Source organism: Alligator mississippiensis, chromosome 4, assembly GCF_030867095.1.
Source record: "Alligator mississippiensis isolate rAllMis1 chromosome 4, rAllMis1, whole genome shotgun sequence".
Taxonomy (NCBI): domain Eukaryota; kingdom Metazoa; phylum Chordata; order Crocodylia; family Alligatoridae; genus Alligator; species Alligator mississippiensis.
Genome location: NC_081827.1, coordinates 134,836,648 through 134,857,696, shown reverse-complemented (window position 1 = coordinate 134,857,696; position 21,049 = coordinate 134,836,648). Strand labels below are relative to the sequence as shown.

The following is a 21,049-nucleotide window of genomic DNA, read 5'->3' as shown; positions in this document are numbered from 1 at the left end:
AGAAGATAAGACTTAGAGGCTTTGTATTTCCACAGAACCAGGACAAATTGGGTAAAAGCAGTGAAATCATCCATGCCTCTGCCACACCACTGCATTTCATAACAATCCTAGAGTAACCAACACCTCTGCAGCTACAGGAGCAGTTTGGTCTGTGTGGTCTGACACACAGAAAATGTATAGCTTAATAAGCTAATTTATTTGGTCCATACACCCAGTTTATCTGTGAACTAGAGAGACCAAGGCACTCCAATGATCTAGGGCAGTGGTGTTCAACCTTTTGGTGCTATGGGCCAGAGGTGAGGCATGAGGTATATCCATGGACTGGATCAGGCCTCAGGTGCTAAGCATGCCCCCTCCTGCCTTGCCTCCCACACTGGGCTTGGGCTTTGGGACCCCACTACTGCCCACTTCTGTCCCCACCCCGCCAATTCCCCCGCATTGGGTCCTATACACTGGATCGGGTGCCCACTCCATTATGCCTGGGGTTTCCCCTGGTTCTGAAAATTTGGAAGCAGGGAAGCACTGCCACCATGTTCCCACTGCCAAATTTCTGAACATGAGATCCATACAGGCTGGATGACATAGTGCCATAGACCAGATGAGGCCTGCAGCTGGGGGTTCAGAACCCCTGATCTAAGTTGCTATGATACAACTATTATTCTGTAGTTATACTGAAACCACTCCAGCTTTAACCCTGCTTCATCCAGGACCAAAGTTAGGGTGATTCTGGGAGCATCTACACATGTGCCAGATTGCACAGTTGTTACTGCACAGTTGTTTAGTACTTGCTTAAATACTAAACAGCATTACTGCACAGTCCCGATGCCGCATGGGTTTTCCCTAATGCTACTGTGCAGTAGCTCGTTGCTACTGCACATTAGCATCAGCATCACAGTTCATGCCTGCTGAAACTACATGACCATAGCAACGAGCTACAGCAATGTAGCTCACCATAGCATCTTGTGTAGGCATGCCTACTGTTAACTTACGTTGCTCCAGGATCATGCAACATCTCTTGATCCCCTTTTAAAATAGCCAAAATGTATATTTGTCCATCTCCATATAGCAATTTGGCTCTGTGGAATTTCATTCCGTCATCTAAAACCCAACTCTCCAGTTTCTCAAGAGCTTTTTGAATTCTAACCTTTCCCCTTTGTCCACGTCTAGTAATTAATCAAGGAAAAAAAGTTAAATGATTTTTCTCCAGATCTCCCATGTTTATAGTACAGCTGGGCATGGAAGTTCCATTCTTTCAACTTGGTGCCCATTTTTTCAGTAGTCAGCCCAGTAAAGACATCACAGCCTGGATAAAGCAGGCTTTACTGAGGTAGGCTGTACTCCAGCCTGGCCCCTGAGTGCAAATACCCATGTCTGCCAGTCCTGTTTCAAGCAGCCATGTCACTCCAGAGCACACTCCTACAAAGCTAATAATACTCCTTACTGGAAAAAGAGCTGCTGAACGCCATTGATGATTCTATTCTGCTTCCTCTCTGGCATGCCTACAGAAATGCCCACATTTTTTTAACACAGAAGAAAACTAATTGCATTTTTTTAACCAAAGACACAAAATATTTTTTTCTGTATAATATTCTCTACTCCATTACAGAATACAGAGAAGTCATAGGTCACAGCCACAACCAAATCCATCTGTAGAACACTATATATCCAAGATACTGGGATGCCGGGAGGGAAACATTAAAGGTGGTATTAGAAGGCTGACATTTTCAGGGGCCTGGGTTTCTTCTAGGTCAATACAACCAGAAATCTCATTTTTCCATCAACAGCCTTTACACCAACTGTGAATTCAGGCACAGACAGCAACTAGGGAAGCAAGATCCCATTTACTTACGAGCACAATACACTTTATAAATCAAAAGAAAAGAAAAACAAGTACGCATGAGATTTTTCTGATGTAGAACTACAAAGAGCTGTCTTCTTGTATTTTTACATTAAAAATGCCAGTTAATTTAAGGAATCTGCCAATCATTTAAGTTACGTGAGTTTATGCCACCCTTCAGAATTAGATACCAATGAACTCTACTCAGAAATATGTACATTTATCCTTTGATTTAAAACATAGGTTATAGTTGATATTTAAAAGCTAATTCAGCTTTTAAGTAATTAGAAATGGCTAAATTCAGTAATCTGGAGATAACCTCCCTTTTGATCATTTCATACTATCATGCACCTGAATGAATGGGGTTTTCTTATATGAAATATGAGCGGCAAAATAGCATTCAGGGCGGTGTGTCCTGCTTCCCTTTGGTATCAAAGTTTTGCCATGTAACATAGATAGATACAACCAGTTGGCCGATATGACAGCCAGATGATGCACTGCTCCAAAAGCCTGCTGCTGCTATTTCCTCACACTTCACTATATGTCATACAAGTCAAACCTATCAAGCAAAAGTTAGGTTCATGGCATTGATGTTATATGTGTTCACTGACTGAACTGAGTGAACACTATTATAAGACATATTTGTTTTTTATTTCAATATTGACCTTGACTTTGAGGCTCCTTGCAAAAATAAAACTTCTACTAAGATTCCTTACACCATATTATTTTGCCTTCTCTATCTGCTAATGAATTACAAGTTCCCTCAAGATCAACATTTTTCCTTAAAGATAAAGGGTTTCTGTTTAAAAACAAAACAAAACAGTCTATCTACAAACAGATCAGAAATTCCCCTGTTTTATTTTTTAGTCATAACTGGGTGCATCTACACATGCATTTGATCTGGGACCAGTTTACTTGCGAGTAAACTAGTCACAAGTAAACGCTCCCAGGCAGGCATCTACACATGCAGGAACGTGGGAGTAGATTTGCTGGTCCTAGCAGCAAACTGCTCCCACTTCCTGAGGCCCTGCAATGGACCTGTGCCACCATCAGGGGGAGCTCAAGGCTCCTGCTGCAGCTGCCAGCAGCTGGCAGCCATTTTGAAAAGGCAGACCCACCCTCTGCTCCCTGGCTAGCAGCAGCGTGAACAGTGCAGGGGGAGCATACAGCAGCTATCTAGTCACCACCTCTGCCCACACCATGGCTGCTCCAGTCCCTGCCCCTAGCAGTGATGTCCAGCACCCCAGGCTCTTGCTGGCCACTGTGCTGGCGCTGTTGGCCCACTGCACCAACCACTGGCTGCTCCATTGCCATCTGGCCCCTATTAGCTCCCCTACATGTAGCGACTGCCTGCCCAGTCACATTGTGCTATCCCAGGGCCAGAACCATCATGCAGCTGCCACCTAAACCCCACCCTGCTGGCTGGATCCCAGCAGGAACACTGACAACAAGCTCCAGGACACCACCGCCAGGGCCGTCCTTGCCCTCCTGGGCCTCCAGCCCCACCACCCCTGGGTCTGCTGGACCAACCAGAACTGGTGGCTGCACGTCATCCAGCAGACCTGGGATGAAGACCAGTGGCTGGAAGCATTCTGGATGACCCAGGCCACCTACTGGGACCTCTTGGAGTAGCTCCACCTGCATCTGGAGTGGCAAAACACCACTATACAGCAGCCCCTCCCCCCAGACACCCAGCTGGTTATCACTCTGCTGAAGCTGGCCATGCCTGCCAACCTCCATTATGTGGGTCATCTCTTTGATATAGGCAAGGCCACTGCCAGGAAGGCTGTTCTGGAGGTCTGCGGTGCCCTCCAGGATGTGACTAGTGTAGTGGTAAGCTGCTACCAGGTCCCCTCTCAGCCTTCTTTTCCTCAAGCTGAAGAGTCCCAGATCCCTCAGCCTTTCCTCATATGGCTTGCCTTTTAAGACTGATCATATGGGTGGCTCTTCTTTGGACTCTCTCAAGCTTGTCCACATCCTTGTTAAAGTGTGGTGCCCAGAACTGGATGTAGTACTCCAGCTGCGGTCTCACCGGTGCCTTCTTGGTTTTGCTGGAGATGCATTGATTGATGCATGCCAGAGTATTATGTGCCCTACTGCCTACAGCATCACACTGCCAGCTAATATTCATACTGTGGCCTATTATAACTCCCAGGTCCCTTTCATTCATGGTGCTAGTCAGTTTGGTGTCACCAAGCCTGTAGGTACGTCGGGGGTTGCTCGTCCCGAGGTGGAGCACTTTACATTTCTTGATGTTGAACTTCACCAGATTCCAATCCACCGAACTTGCTAGCCTGTCTAGGTCTGCATTCTGTTGTGTTCTAGGTAGCACTCTGTTGTGCTCCAAGCTGTCGTTAACCACTGTGGCACCTTCACCAATGTGAAAACTGGCTGGCAGTGCCCATGATGCCTGCGTGTTTTGGAACACCATCTTGCCAACCCTGGTACAGAGCAGGCTCTTAGTGCTGGGGTGCTGGACCTGCAGCTGGGCAATGTGGTGGTCCCACCCTTCCTCATCAGGGACCCCACCTATTCACTCCTGCCCTGGCTCATGTGGCCCTACACCGGCCAGCTGGACCCCAACCAGGACCACTTTAAACAGTGCCTGGGCTGGACCCATGCCCTGGTGGAGTGCACCTTCAGATAGCTCAAGGGACACTGGTGCACCCTCACCACCCACTTTGAGTTCACCAAGGACAACATCCCCCATGTCATTGTTGCAGCCTGCATGATGCATATCAATGAGGCCTGGGGGAGCAGTTTTGCAAGGCCTGGGCAGAGGAGGTGTGGCGGGTGGAGGACACCTGGCAGTGGGAGCACCAGCTGCAATGGTGGTGCCAGTAGCACGCCTGCCGTGAGGCCTTGGATGAGCTGCATGCTAGGCCTGTGCGACTAGAGAACTATTCAATTCAGATTAGGCCAATTCAGAGGACAGTGATGCGATTCAGAGATTCAGACTGCTTTTCTGAATTGATTCAGCCACGTCGGCTTTGGAAGATTCAGCGCTGATACGGAGATTCGGCCATACAGTATAATGGGAAATCAATTACATATCTATAACTTGGTCATTTTTTGGCTGATTCAGATGAAACATGGAGAGATGGTAGCACCTTCTGAGGGCATAAATCCTTCCAAGTTTCAAGGAGTTAGGTATAGGGATTTCTGGGAAACTGCACCTCAAGCTGCTGACAAGCAAAACTCATGTCATGTGTATGTGTTAAGCCACACTGGGTTGAAAAATGCAGGGATGGTATCCCCTGCTGAAGACATAAAGCCTGCCAAGTTTCAAGGAGGTAGGTGCAGGGGTTTCTGGGAAGCTGCACCTCAAGATGCTGTCAAGGAAAACCTGTAACATGGGTGACACTGTGTGTGAGTTAAGGCACAGGGGGTTGAAAATTGCAGGCCTGATAAGCCCTGCTGTGGCCACGAAGCTTGCCAGCCGTCAAGGAGATAGGTACAGGGGGAGTCTGGGTTCTGAGGCCCTGCACCTCAGGCTGCTAACAGGCAAAACTCGTGACATGGGTGCTTGTGCGACTGATTGTGCATGTGTTAAGGTGCACCCTCGCTGGGGCCTCTGCACAATATGGTAGTGTGCTCCAATGAGGTCTCCTCCTCCCCTACAGCCTCAGTTCAGTCCACCACTTTACATGACAACAGGTAAAATAACTTAGTGACCGACTGAGCACCAGTAGCACCAGCAGCATCTCAGGTAGGCAAACTGACAGAGAGCCCTTCTTTCCTCTCAAGTAGGAGCTGTTTCTTCTCCAGCATGTCTGTTAAGGTGTGCCCTCACTGTGACTCTGCATGTGTGTGTGTATTTGTGCTAAAGTGCACCCTCACTGGTGCTAGAGCCTCTACATCAACATGGTAGAGTGCCCCAATGAGGTCTCCTCCTTCCTCATAGCCTCAGTTTGGTCCACCACTTTACATGACAACAGGTAAGAAAATCTGGTGTCTTTTTAGTAGGGCAATTGTATAGTTAGAGAAATGTATTTTAGCAAGCTTCAGGGTTGAAAAACCCTTTGTCAGGCTAAGGAAGTACCTGCAGTTGGTGTATCTGCTGGTCCTGGATGGAAGGAATAGTAAAGAAGCCAGAGGCTGGCCTGACATGCGATGCAGGCAAGAAAGCCAGTCAGTGAAAATGGAAATGGAGGCATGAGGGGGTGAGGGACAGGTATCTTGACTCCCCAGGTACCTCTGTACCTCTTCTGCTACATCACCCTTCCTTCCCTCAACCCCAACCTGTCCCTCACCCCCTGATGCCTCCATTTCCATTTTCACTGACTGGCTTTCTTGCCTGCATTGCATGCTAGGCCCGCCTCTGGCTTCTTTATTATACCTTCCATCCAGGACCATCAGACATACCAACTGCAGGTGCTTCCTCAGCCTGACAAAGGGTTTTTCAACCCAAAAGCTGGCATCCCAGGCAGCTAAGCTGAGCTCACCTGGAGCTTCACAACTCTACTGCAACCAGCAAGCCTCAGACCTGTTAAACATGTGACAGTTCTGGGCTTTCTCCAGCCAGGACTTTGTGCGTGCATGCATTAGCTGGAGATTATGGCATCTCCTACCCACCTTTCACCAGGGGATCGTTGGTCCTGGCATTTATGGGGCTGCTGTGCTGCCAACAGTCCTACCAGGCCTCTCTACCATGGCAGGGTGCAGTTTTAGTGGTCATGCTCAAGACCTGGGGCCTCCTCCTTCCCCATAGCCCCAGCCCATACCTCTGAGTTTGTCTTGGCATGGAAGCGAGCTCAGCAGAGACATGTTCTTCCCCTGTTGGCTGGTGATGCAATGAGTGGAGTGCCCTCTCCAGCTGAGAGCAGGGCATTAACTGGTTTTTAAAAAAGGAAATAGGTGCAGACGGAGTGAGGAGGGTGGCACTCAGTCCATCTGCAGGTGGAGCTTGGGGACCTCCAGCAGCAGGAGGTTCACTTTCAAGAACACCAGCTGCTCCACCAAACCAGGATCCAAGCAGGTGTGGTGGGATGTCACAACATCCCCAGCAATGCTGAACACCCTCTTGCTTGGAACACTGATAGGTGGACAGGACAGGTGTTGCCGAGCAACCGTGGCCAGATCCTGCCACATCTGGCTGAGGCTTGCCCAGTAGGCCAAAGGATTGTAGTCCAGTGGCTCTATGTCCTCAGTGAGATAGGTAGCCACCGAAGCCTTAGTGCTACGACCCCAAGGCTGGAGTCTGGTGTGTTTGGACACCAGCATTGAAGCCATGCCCTTGGCCCAAATTGGCAGTGGCTAGCATGGAGGAGACTGGCTGGTGCTGTTGCTTGTACTGGGAGTGCTGTCATGGGAAAGTGAATCCCACTCTTCCACAACCCTTCACCTCTGCCCTTCTGCCTCCCTGACTGTTGACCAGCACCTGCATCCATTGATCAAGGGTTTTGGTGCTGCCAGTGCACATGCACCCCTTCACCCTCAGGTCACACATGCCCACCAGCATGTGGACTGTACTGGACAGCAAGGGATCCAGCCATCTGCTGATGCCCTCCTTCAGCTGCCTCACCAGTGCCTGCACATCTGGTAACAGTGGCTTGCCCCAGCCAGGAACATTGATCCACTGAAACTTCTCCATTTGGTTCTCCAGTTCCGTCATTATGGGGATCACCTGGCTAAGGAGTCATTGGCAATGCTGAGGGTCTAGGTGGCCTCAAGGAAGGGCTTGAGGACCACCAAGATCTGAGAGATGGTACCCCACTCAGCTCTGTTCCGGGGACTGCTGATCCTGATCTCCCCGAGCAAGGCCATCTCATGGATGGCCTTCTGTTGCTCCACCAGCCTCTCAAGCATCAGGTATGTGGGGTTCCACCGAGTCTCCACATGCCGCATAATTTTGTGCTGCATGATGCTCAGCTCTGCCTATTTCTCCCATAGCATCTTGCCCCCCTTGAGGCTGCGGTGGAAGTAGCCCACCACCTTCCTACATTTTTAAATGAGCTGGCTCATAGTGATAGTGGCAGTGCCATCACCGGCAGCCCTGTACCCCTCTCCAAGGCATCTCTGACTATGAGGTGCAGCCAGTGTGCCACACAGTGGATGCCAACAAAGTTAGCATTACGGACAGCCTTGACTATATTGGCCCTGTTGTCCATGACTATGAACCTGCGGGTGAGCTCCACCTGAACCCTGGCCACTCAACTAAGGAGAAGGGCTGGCTATCCAAAGCAGGCATCTCCCCAATGGTCTGGGTGATCTCACTCATCTTGGGAACATGCCCTCCTCTGTCTGCAGCTTTCCTTCACTGCTCCAGGGTGGCCTGCCTCTGCTTTGGGAGGATGGGGGCTTTGGAGTGAGTGGGGGAATTCCCTTTGGGCATGCTCATACTGATGCCAGGCTGAGCAGGAAGAAAGGCAAGGGGGTGCTGCCTCCTGAGATGCAGCAGCATCGCTGTGGTAGTGAAGTGTTTCACTTCCTTGCCCCAGCTGATCTGCATTCAGCAGTGCTGGCAGATAGCATACTTGGGATCATCTGCCACCTTAAAATGATCTCACACTACACTTCTCCCCTGCTTCTGGGTTGAGGGTGGGGATCCTGCCTTATCCCTCTCCTCAGCAGGCTGAGGCACAACAGCAGGAGGAGCTGACTCAGCTGAGCCACTTGCCTGAGCCTCCACAACCTCCTCTGAGGTGCTGCTTTCCAGAGAAGGAAACCTAGATCGAGGGGAACTTTGAAAGGTATGGAGCACAAACTCAGATTCCTCCTCGGTTCCCAGAATTGCTTTAGTCAGGGTGCTCAGGTCCCCTGGTTTCAGCTCCAGCTCCTCCTCTGGCAGTGGGAGGCTCACGCAGGGAGATGAAATTGGGGTGGAGGAGATGGTCATTCTGCTGCTGGTGCCTATTTCTGGATTTAGGGGAGGTGGTGCAGGTGCAGGGATATCAGGTACCTTCCACTCATGGCTGCTTGGGAAGAGGATGAGTCTATTTTGCCCCTCTCCCTCCCCTGCCAGAAGACCTGGCACCTGCCTTTCCAGCATGCTTCATATTAATCTTTCCTGTGCTGCAAAAGGTGTGCGTGTCTGTCTGACTTCTTCTGAGTTGTGTGGTTTCTTTACTTAGTGTTCTGTGTGGGCTCTGCTATGATTATGATTTATTATTAATAACTAATATGCTGTCTTCTTCTGTGCTGTGATATATGAATTAGGAACATGAATGTGTGACTTTTTTCTTCTTCTGTGTTGTATGTTTCTTCACTCTGTGTTGTGTTGACTCTGCTATGATAATAATGATTAATAACTAAACTATATATGCTGTCTTCTGTGATGTGCTATTAATGTGAATGTGTAACTACTACTGTTCTTCTTCTTCTTGTGTTGTGTACCTAAAATAATATACCTCCTTCTTCTTCTAGGACTCTGAGTTGTGTTGCGTGTGTTAATCTCAATCTGAATCTCTAGCTGACTTCTTCTGTGTTGTCTTTAGTCTGTATATAAACTATTAAAACTAACTATAATAATATTAATAACTAATAACTATATACAATCTCCTCTTCTATGAATATCTGACTTCTTCTATGATGTGTGTGAGTGTGTAATGCGTGCTTCCTTGCACAGTGATGGATCACACTGCCATGGAAAACTCTGAGCTTTCCTTTTTAAAAGTATTGCAAAAAAAAAAAGAGAACAAATATAAATTGCAAGAAGTGAATTGGATAAGTAAAGTACAGTGATTCTAAACTAAGCTAAACTAAGTTAAGCTAAGCTATATCCTATTCCAATCCTTTCTAAGAACGAAAAGGAGCAGGTGGCTGACTAGGAAGCCAAGCCAATCCAGTACTTTTCTGATGCTGTTGCTCAGAACCAGCTCACAAAAGGCACAGAAAGCCTTCAGACAGAGGCTTTTATGCTGCTGCTATGTCCCTCCCCCAGACACTGTGATTGGAAGGGGACTCTGGGAGAAATCACACTCACTAGTCAACTAGAGATGTCAGTCCTTCCCACCCCTGCTCCTCCTCCCCGCTGCCCCCCACCCCCCCTCCCTCTTCTAAGTTTCTGTTTCCTTTCAAAGACTATCTCCAAATCACTGAATCTCTTCTGAATTGATTCAGAAAGTTTTAAGCTTTGAGCAGTTCGATTTGGATTCGGAGATTCGACCTCTGAATCAGGCCAAATCATCTCCAAATTGAATTGTAAACCAAAGCTCCTCACTGCCCTAATGCACACCCACCAGTGGGCTGGGGCACCAGGTGCAAGAGGCACCGGCCAATTACCTCTTCCTGCACTCCCCACTGTAACCCACCTGGAAAGCTGCCCACGGATCCCCCCCAACCCCCATCCACCCCCAGCAGCACACTCACTGCAGGCATCTCAAAAGAACACTTTTTATTCCCCTCATATCAAACAGACCCCTTCTCCACTCCCTCCAACAGACCCTCCTTCCCCTCCCCAATACACGGACCCCCCCCCCAACAGAGCCCCTCTGCCATCCATCCCACCCAACAATAAATCACCCTCTTCCCCAAGCAAATTATTCACAACAATGTGGTTTGTGTGGGTGCCCTCTAGGGGTGGGCAGCTGTGGGATGGGGGCACCTAGGGGGTAAAGCCTGAGCAGGGCCATTTCTGGGGGGGGCAAATGCCCCGGGCCCCACATTTTGGGGGCCCCCGCAGAGCCAGGCCGACTTCGCGTCTGACTGCTCACCGCCCCTCCCCCACAATGCTGGGTCCGGGTCTTGCACAGGCTGATTTGCCGTGGGCCCTGCACCCTAGTACAGTTGTCAGGGTCAGCAGGGTGCCCATGTAGAGCTGGGGCAAGTGGCAGGGCTGGACCTAGGTGGGGGTGCTGAGTGGGGTGGGACCCAGGGCAGGGGCTGGGGCAGAGGTTTCAGGCCTGTGGAGGTGGCACTCGACCTCTGCCCAGGCCCATGAAGGGGCCTGCTTCTGGGTGGTGGGTGGCTGCCTGCTAGGGGCCAGGCAGGGTTACAGGCAGGGGCAGGGCAGTGGGTGGCATGAAGGCAACCACCAGGGCCAGGACAATGTCTAGCAGTCAGCATTCAATCTCCATGGTCTTCACTGCCCTGGCCACAAGTGCACCCAGCTCCCACAGGGCCTCTATGTGCTCCCACTCCAGGGCCAGGAGCTGCACTCTAAATTCACAGTCCACCCAGTCACATGTGTCCTCATGAGTGATGTCCTCTGCCCACCACACCCATGCATCTACCAGACAGTCTTCTGCAGCCAGGACTGGTCCTGGGTCCTCCTTCTGCAGAGCTCGCACATCTGCAGGGCCCTGGGTATGGGTGGCGATAACCCTGAGGCTGCATCCTAGCTGTCAGCTGTTGCCTTCCTCCCACATGCAGCTGCAGAACCTGCAGAGCTTCATGAAAAAGAAGCTGTTTGTGAGAGTTTGCAACATTTCTGAGATAAGATGCTCTGTACCAGGGGCCCGTGCTCTACCTGGCCTCAGAATGGGGGTCAGGCATGCACAGATGCCCAGGGACCATGGTAAGTTGGCCAGACAAGTCTGGGGCCAACCGGCAACCAGCCAAACCCTGTGTCCCCACTTACTCCCAAGGGGCCAGAGGTCTGCTGGGTGCTGGCTACAGGCAGCCTGACTCCTCCTGTCTCCTTCCCAGGCTCAGACAGGTCAAGCTCCTGGCAGCACTTGCTGCCACAGCTCCAGATACTGCTTCCCTTCTCCTCCTGCAAGCCAGCTGGTGTTCTGTGCTGCTGCCAAGGCTAAGGTGCCTGGGCTCAGGAGACTTGGGGCTCCTGAATTACTGAGACATGGAGTTGCCCATGCCCCTCCCCTCCCCCCAGGGGGCCTCTCTGGGAAGGTGCCCTGGGGCCCGCCCCATCTTGTGGCTGCTCTTGCACCCCAAGCATACCCCTGTTGTGTGTGTCCTGGGTGCAGTGCAAGGAGCTATTTGCACAGTCTGAGTGGTGCCCAACCCACTATGCCCTGCTGCTGCTAATGGCCATGGTGTCCTGGGTGCACCTGGCACAGGACTCTGAGCTTCAGTGGTGCAGGGGACAAGCCTGGGCTACCCTGCAACCTCTGCTGCCACCTGGAAGACTACCTGTAGCTGCACTACGTGTCCCTCCCCACAGCCAAGACGGTCATTGCGGCCGACATCAGTGTGTTCCTCGGTATGCAATAGGCCCATGCCCACCTAGCTGCAGGGGCATAGGCTGCTCAATAAAGTTTTACACTGTCTCCCACCTCCCTGCATGCTGTGGGGGGGGGGAGGGGGACCCGGGGACCAGGGGAGTATGGCTGGGCTGGGCAGGAAGGAGGGCAGGAGCAGGGGCAAGATCCAGGGCCAGGGCCAGGGGCCAGGATGGGGACGGGCTTACCACATGGGTGGGGCTGGCCTGCCCAGTGACTCTGATCATTCCCAACTGGTGGTGACAGTGTGCAGCTCTTGGTGGACTCCTCAGTCGAAGAGGCACAGCACGCAGGTGCCTGGGCAGGGCCCCACCCCCAGGGAGGAGCTGGCACTTCCGGTGGCTGGTGATGACATGGTTGGCCACACCTCATGGCTGGGGCTGAGGTCTCAGAGCTCTCAGTGCAGGCACTGACCCAGGCTCCCTCAGCTGGTGAAGGCTGAGGGGTGGGAAGCTCAGTGGGATGGGCTGCTGGCATCCTGAGGTGCCTCCCCTGGTTACACATCACTGCAGGTGCCAGGCTGGAGTGGGGGCTCGGGCAGGCCACCCATACTGTAGTACACAGCACGGCTGTGGCCTGGGTCCAGGATGTGAAGATCTCAGTCAGCTGCCACATTAAGGTCATGGACTTGTGGGCACTCTCTGACCAACAGTTGTGGTCAGAAATGGAAACCCACTGTGCTTGCAAGACCTTGACCTTTATGTGGCACTGCTGCACCAGCCAGTTGTACTCACATTCCCACATCTGGCCTGACAGTCCCTTGTAAATATGTGTGTTGGAGCACCAAACCCATGTGAACTGTCACTGCACCTATGCCTCACCCCACAGCATCACAACTTCACCAGTCTCCTCCATTGACCAGTTGGGGCCTTGGGTGACGGTGTGGGCCATGATGAGGCCATTGGGGCTCCCACACTAGCTCTCCAAGCCTCCGTGTGTCTGTCCCTGTGTTGCCAGGCCTGGGCAGCTGCCTGCAGTGCTCCACAGTACCTGCAGGCTCTGAGCAAGCTTCTAGGGGTTGACTATAGGCAGCTGGAGCTCACCCCAGTGGCCAGGAGCTGCCTACACCTGTACCTGGGTGCTGGTGGGCCTGGTAGGAGCCTGCAGCACCCTGCAGGCCTGGATGTCATGGTCCTGGCAGCCATGTAGCACTGCGGTGCCAGGCAGTGGCTCCGAGGTGCAGCCAGGCTGCCACAGGTAGTCTGTGGCTTGTACTGGGGAAGCAGAGGCAAGAGAGGCTCCCAACTACAGGGTCCTGGGGCTGAGCTCAGGCTGGCTCCCTAGTGGCAGGGCTGACTGGAAGCAAATTTGCTCCCAGTTGGTGTCTACACATATGTTACTGCACAGTAACTACTTGCAAGTAAATTTTCTACTTGGCTTTGCAGGTAGCAAATTTACTCACAAGTAGCAAAGTTTATTGTGCAGTCGGCATGTGCATGTGTAGACATGCATGCTTACTGTGCAGTAAACTGTGCTACTGCACAGTAAGGAGTCTCATGTACATGCACCCTCTGATTACCAAAAGGTATTGCTTGAACCAATTAATGATGTAGATTTGATTCTCTAGTGTTCTTCAGATATCTACACTGCTCTAGCTGTGCAGATTTCCCACCTACATTGGGAAATACTCTGGTAGTAATTCCTGTAAGACAGCAGGCATGGTCAGGCAAAATGGGCACCTCCCTATGGAACAACAGTTTTTGACTGCCAGCCCTGACTCTAAGAACAGTGCCTTGTAACATGGAAGAGCTGTCTTTATGTTGCTCTGTCTCATGCTGGGGACCATACTAGCAAATACCAACCTATGACTAGAGAGCAAAACCTTCACTCATGTAAAACCACCTTTGCTTACTTTCAACAGCCTAGTGCTGAAGACATTTTGGCTTCTGGAGGACTTGGACATGTAAAAGCTATTCAGCTTTCATACTGTTTGGTAGGAGTGAATGGTTTCCTCGGTCACATGGAGTTGTTTTTGATCCCAGAGTAGACAACTCAAAAAATGCAAAACAGCATATAATATGAAACAGTGCATGGTCTTGTTTCTATCAGAAAAAATAAATGCTTGCTTGTGAATGGAATACAACTATCTGTGTGAAAATAATTGCCTACCCCAACATCCATGCAGTCAAAAACAGTCTTGGCAAAAAAACCCAGACATGTATGAAGAAAATTGTAAGTGGATTTTGGTGACAAGTTCATGAATAAGTTCTCCCATTTGGCCAGCTCTAATTATTGACTTCCTTAAATAAATGCTACATATTATTTTATATGGTTTCATGTAATTTGCAAAGTTTTAAAATTTGAGCATGTCAGGTTTGAATTAGATCAATATTTATCCTTTCCTATCCTTAGTAAATTATCTAATTTTCTCCATTGGTATTTTATAAATGAAGACATGTCATGATGGCTCAACACTAGGCACTCAAAGCCAAATACAAAGTATAAAATCAGATACTGCATAAGTGATATCATATGACATAAGTAATATTTTAAAAGCTGGTTGCAATTTTCAGAGATTATTTGGATATACTGTAAGAAATTAATTTTCTAGGAAATAGTAGTTATGCCTTTTTCCAGTCTCATTTTCAATATTTTACCACAGAAAGAAGGGAGGATGAGAGGTGACGGAACAGAAGGAAGGAGAACGTTGTAAATTAGTTCATTCAAATTTGAGCCTAAAATTATATTTTTATTATCACAGTTCTTTCCAATGCAACTAAATGCCACTTATAGATAGGGTGAACATATGGGACAATGTGAAATCTGGGGCACTGCACCCCCCCCCACAACTTTGTTACAGGCTGCAGGGAGTCAATGGCCCATTAGTAACCTATTGTGCTCTACAGTCAAAGGTGTTAGCAATCACCTGCGAGGTAACAATTAGTGTTGATGGTCATTCCACTAATCAAGCTAGCCTATTTTAGGCAGTTTGCTGTCTGCTAGGGCTTCTTATTTCACAGCTCCGTCTCTCTGTCCTGTGCCTGGGACACTTGTCTTAATTTTCACTGACCAGTCAGGACTGACCCATGAAATCCGGGACTGTAATGTCCCAGTCAAACAGGACCTATGGTCACCCTACTTATAGAGGAAATAAATAATCATAAATTACAATCTAGACAATTCAGATGGTACTGAAACTATTACCTTGCATTGGCAAGAAGAACTGGAAGACTTAACAGATCTTTTCCATCTCTGTTGTATTGGGTTCTGTTAATTCTGTTAATAAAATGGTGGTTAGTTTATAAACCCAATTTAATGTCACTAGTCATCCCTCGAATCAGTGGAATACCTTGTAATTTGCAGTTATTCAACAGCTCCTTCAGTTAGTTGAATAATGAAAGTCACCTGCTCTGAATCTACTTGCTTAACCAGCATCTTTCTACCTAAATAAGGAATTATTTAATTAGATACTAAATATCGTACGGTTAACTGTTCAGGACATTAAACATTTAAAGTATTACTGTTTCCTGTTGGCATCCTGAAAGCCAAATTATATACAATTATCTGGGGAGAAGTCAGTATTTAAGATGGAATTTAATATAACCAATATTCCTTATTCAAAACTGATTTAGAAAATGGTATTACTATACATTCCCAATTTGTATATGGAAGGTGCCTTGAGGAGGGTGATATATCTACCTCAGAGACAACTAAAGAAAGACCTCTGGGCTCTGTGTAGATAATAAAATATCATTTAGCTTTTTACTCAGAATTGATATTTGGAGGAGGGTCAGGTTTCTTCTCTTACTCAGTCTTATGCAAAGCTTGTTGGAGTCAGTGAAAAAATTCCTATTGACCTCAATAAGCTTTGGATAAAAAACCTACATCTAAAGAAGATGAAAATGTCTCTGGCTAATGGGGGAATGAGCTAGCACAATATCAATGGGTGCCATATATAACAAATACATGTACTTAATTTTATATATGATTGCTTAGATAAGCAGACATTTTCCCACCATAACATGCAACAGAATACAAGAAACTGAAACACGGAGCTATTTATTTTCACTTTTGTAATTAAAAAAGACACTACTTTGATGCTGAGGAAATTCAACCTTCAAAGAGGTTGAGGAAACTCAAGAGAGTTTCATTGTATTATTGGATATGCTTTGGTCTGACACACAAAAAGTTTACAGCCTAATAAGCTAGTTTCTTCATCAAGTAAAATATTGTACTGTGCTTGACCTTCTAACAGCCTAGAGGTATCTATCAAGGAATGTAATGTATTGTTGCATATATTTAAGTCTGGCATGCAGACAATATGCTGTATCTGTGTAGCAGGTTAATTTTTGTTGGAGGTATTTGGTTAAGTTGAATCCAACATACTTCATTTTATAGTCTATTTTATCTGATAATCTGAAAAATGTAAGTATTTTATCTGATAGCTGCACTGGCTCTTGTTTTCCACTTGCTACCTTTATTCTTTTTTCATTTCCTATTGTAACTGCAGTAAAACAGCTTTTTTCAAATCTTGAAGTCAAGATTTTCAAAAGTGGCGAGTGATTTTGGGTACCCAGCTAGAGTTACCCAAAAGGAGCTGGAGTATGGATGTTTCATGTTCCCTTTAAGATATCTCAAATTGAGGCAAAATCCTTAATCACTTTTCACTCTTTTTTTCCTTCAAAGGAACTTTGTATTCATCATATCAGCCCCTGAAGAGTCCATTTCCCTCACACATTATATAGCCCGGGGTTATCTGGTAAAGGAGCAAAAGCTGTAATTTGCCCAAACATTTGGACCATTTTTTAAATTGTTAGGCAGTTGAGCACTTTTACACACTACTTATTTATACACAACTAAATCAGGCTCATTTAATTTGCTCCATCCTACTTCTAGTCAACATAACTTTGTATTTGTCTTAATTAACCTATAAACCAATATTAAAACAAACACTAATACATTTTACAAACAGGCATATAACATAATAACTTGTGGTAATGTTTTCCTATGGAGCAGTCTGCTTGTTTGGGATTGGAAAAGCTCTCTCAGAACCAGTATTCAGAGACAAAGATGTGCACATTGACAATATTACGATGAGAGACAACCCCACCCATGACGTAGTTCATCTCCAGTTTCAGGATAGCATGGAAAGGTCCAACAATGGGCTTCACCTGACGAACAACACCTGTAGTAAAAACAAAACAAATCACTGAGATCACTATACAAATCCAAATGGTGAGAGATGACCTGTAACTTAGATCAACCCTTGGCTAACAGTAGGCATGTCTACATATGCGCTTTAATGAGCATTAGCCTACTTTAATGTGCATTAAAGCAGTGTTTCTCAACCCGTGGTATGCGTACCCCTGGGGTACACGAGACATGGGCAGGGGGTACGCAGGTGCTGCGTTTTGATCTTTGCCTGCTTGGGCCAGAAATTCCAGCCACTGCTCCTCCCACCATGTCCAGTGCACTGAAGCTTTCACTCCCCAGCATGCGGGCTGCTTTGTCCCAGGCCGCGGTAGAAAAAGTGGGACTCTGCTCACGGCAGTGAAACCGGAAGTGCCACAGTGGGACTTCTGGTTTTGCTTTTGCTGCATCAATTGGCAGGGAGTACGTAAGGTACCAAAGGTTGAGAACCACTGCATTAAAACATCACCAAAAAAAATGCTCTTTAGCTAATGCACTTTTCTCTAGTACCTCAAAATGGAGGTACTAGGTTTAATATGCATTACCTAAAGCATATTAATTGAGTGTGTAGACAAGCCCAGTGGACCAAATTAACAAAGCTTGTACCTTCTTGGCCTGGAGGTGGCAGCTGACAGAGGCAGCCACTAGATGGCTGGCCTATGGGATGTAGGTTGCCAATCCCTGGCCTAGAGGGGTTTGATCTTAGCCATAGAAGGCTAACATTTAAGCCATAAAAGGCTGAGATGCTAATTAGAACCATATATTACAAATGTTATTAAAAACATACTTATCACCCTACGGTTACAAAGCTACACATATTGAGCATCCTTGTTTTACCAAAATTTCATAGCATAGAAACACCTACATACCAAGAACTATCAACTACATATATTGAACACTTAAACAACATTCATCAACTTCCCACAGAAAAACCAAGCTCTTAGCAATGGGGTTGTGCCTGTTACTGCTCCCATGCAGGCAAGGGATGCGTCGCCAGGGCAACACAGTGCTGCAGCAGGGAGGGGGAGCTGGGCTTTGCTCTGCTGCAGCAGTCGCCACTGCTGCGAACCGGGTCCTTGGCCCTATAGCACTGGCAGCTGGGGGCCCCCTCCAGCAGGGCTGGGGGAGCAGGGGCTGTGGGTTGCAGGCAAGGGCCACTAGCAGGGCTGGGGGCAGGGGCGCTTTCCTGAATAAAACCTCACCAATTCCCTTCTGTGTCCCCATGATGAACTTATAGGCAGCCACAAGGTCGCCTCTCAACCTTCTCTTGCGGAGGCTGAAAAGGTCCAGGTTCTCTAGTCTCTCCTCGTAGGGTTTGGCCCGCAAGCCCTTAACCATACGAGTGGCCCTTCTCTGGACCCTCTCCAGGTTATCCACATCCCTCTTGAAGTGCGGCGCCCAGAATTGCACACAGTATTCCAACTGCGGTCTGACCAGCACCCAATAGAGGGGAAGTATCATCTCCTTGGATCTGTTCATCATCCTGATCCACTCTGCTATAACTGTGTTTATTTTCCTTTCCTTGATTGGGACAGTGTATCTCTGATCACTGATTGGTTCATAGATACTTCTACCTGGTACTGCACACACTTGGTCTTCATGTAAAATCTTTTTGAGGCTTTTCCTCATCCTCAAAGCCAGTGTCTTGGCTATTAATTTAAAGTCAATATTAAGGAGTGTAATTGGCCTCGTTTTTCAGGAGTTCCTTCTCCCATTTGTTCGAAGAGTAAGATCACAACACCTCTTGTAAAATCTTTCACTGCTTCTCCTGTTTCTGCTGTTTTCTCAAACACTTCTGTTATAGCCTTCCCTACACATCCCCAAAACTTCCCATAAAATTCCATAGGCAAGCCATCTGTTCCTGTTGATTTCCCTCTTTTAAATGTTTTTAAACACTTCTCCACTTCCCTTAAGCTCCTCTATCTCTTCTATCTTCTTTGCTTCCTCTTCCTCTACTTTCTCTTTCATCTCCTCCACTCTTTACACACTGATGCTCTTTTGATCCCTTTTTCTGTCTTTAAGGCATAGATCAGGCTTTCAATGCCAATCGGACTCTACCACAAAAATAGTTTAATGCAGTCTATCTGAATAAGATATACAATAGTGTCTACTGAGCACAGTCCCCCCTCACCACCAACTCTTGTACAAGTTACAGTGAGCTCTACGTTAAATACATTTTGACTTCCTCTTTACTTCCACAGCTGATATCAGATTATTACTTCTGATCTGATATCTGATCAGAAATAGCTGATATCTGATATTACTGTGTATCAATAAAATTTGTGTATTATCGAATGCAGAAGTCATAGTCCGCCTGAAGATTTGGGTCTGCCCAGAACAAGGTATCTGGGCCATAAATCCAGTGCCAACAGTGACAAACTAAACACACTATTCCAGATGTGGCCTCACCACAGATGAACAGAGGGGAATAATTACTTCCCTTGACCTGAGGGCAACACTCCTTCCAACGCAGCACAGTATGCTGTTATCTTTCTTGGCAACAAAGGCACACTGTTGGCTCATATTCAGCTTATTACCCACTGTAACCCCCAGGCCATTTTCTGCAGAGCTGCTTCCCAGTCAGTCAGCCCCCAGCCTGTACTGATGCATGGAATTGTTCTGTCCTAAGTGCAGGTCTTTCCATTTGTCCTTGTTGAACCTCATGAGATTTCTTTTGACCTCCACTTTGTCTAGGTCACTCCAAAGACTGATCCCAAAGCATTGTAATTGATGGGAGAGCCTCATCCTGGAGGGCCATCTCTAGTTATGTCCCCCAGGAATTGATGCTTGGACCCATGCTCTTTAACATATTTATTAATTACTTGGATGGGGTAGTGGAAAGTTCAGTGATTAAGTCTGCAGATGGTACCAACCTGTGAGGAATTACAGGCACATCACTGAATAGGGCAAAGATCCAGGACGACCTTGACAGACTGGATTTATAAACTGAATGGAATCAGATGAGGATTAACAGGGAGAAGTGCAGGGTTCTTGATCTGCATAGGAAGAACCTTCACCATAACTACATGATGGGTGGTGGTCCACTGGCTGGCACAGCATCTGAACAAGACCTGGGAAGATGAACACAAGCCAACAGTGAGATGAGGTTGCCAGAAGGGCAAATAGAACCTTGGCTTGCATCAGCCAATGTCTTGCCAATAGTTCCAGGGAGGTGCTCCTCCCTCTCTATTCAGCATTGCTCCAGTTCTGGGCACTTCACTTCAAGAAGGATGTGGATAAACTTGAGAGGGTACAAAGAAGGGCTGCCCATATGATTAGGAGCATGGAGGATAGGCCCTATGAGGAGAGCCTCTGGGAACTGGGCCTGTTCAGTCTGCATAAGAGAAGGCTAAGAGGTGGCTTGATAGCTGCATACAAGTACATCAGGGGCAAGCATCAAGATCTACAGGACCAGTTCTTCAGGAAGGGTCTCAAGGGTCTCAAGGAAGGACAAGAACCAATGGGCATAAGCTAATAGAGGGTAAAAATTCAGGCTGGACATAAGAAAAAATGTTTTCTATGTAAGGGTCACCAGAATCTGGAACACACTCCCAGCAAAGGTGGTGCAGTCACCATCCTTGGAGGTGTTCAAGATGAGGATGGACAAGCACCTTGTTGAGCTTGTCTGAGCCCAATAATTTTCTGCCTATGGCAGGGGACCGGACTTGATGATCTTGCAGGTCCCTTCCAGTCCTTCAATTCTATGATTCTATGAATTCTAGCCCTATCCTCCAGCATATCTACTACTCCCCCCAGCTTGGTGTCATCTGCCAACTTGCTAAGGGTGCACGCTATCTCATCTTCCAGGTTGCTGATAAAGATATTGAACACAAAACTGACCCCAGGACAAACCCCTGGGGCACTCCACTTGATATCAGCTGCCAACTAGACATTAAACCATTGATTACTACCCTCTAAGCCCAATGCTCCAGGCCAGTTTTCTATCCACCATTCATCCAGC

General features: G+C 47.8%; 1 protein-coding gene across 3 annotated transcripts in view; it reads right to left on the bottom strand.

The window, feature by feature from the left end:
* Positions 1 to 15,941: 15,941 nt before the first annotated feature.
* FBLN1 (fibulin 1) overlaps positions 15,942 to 21,049 on the bottom strand; it is a 123,608-nt gene continuing 118,500 nt past the window's right edge. For 2 of the 3 annotated variants that reach the window (XM_014606326.3, XM_019482268.2), the window contains exon 17: positions 15,942 to 17,083. In XM_014606326.3, coding sequence (XP_014461812.1) covers positions 16,944 to 17,083 — 140 coding nt within the window. In that variant the 3' untranslated portion in view covers positions 15,942 to 16,943. Of the gene's footprint in view, positions 17,084 to 19,961; positions 20,160 to 21,049 lie in introns of all 3 variants that reach the window. The other variant, XR_009461863.1, reaches the window with a different exon arrangement.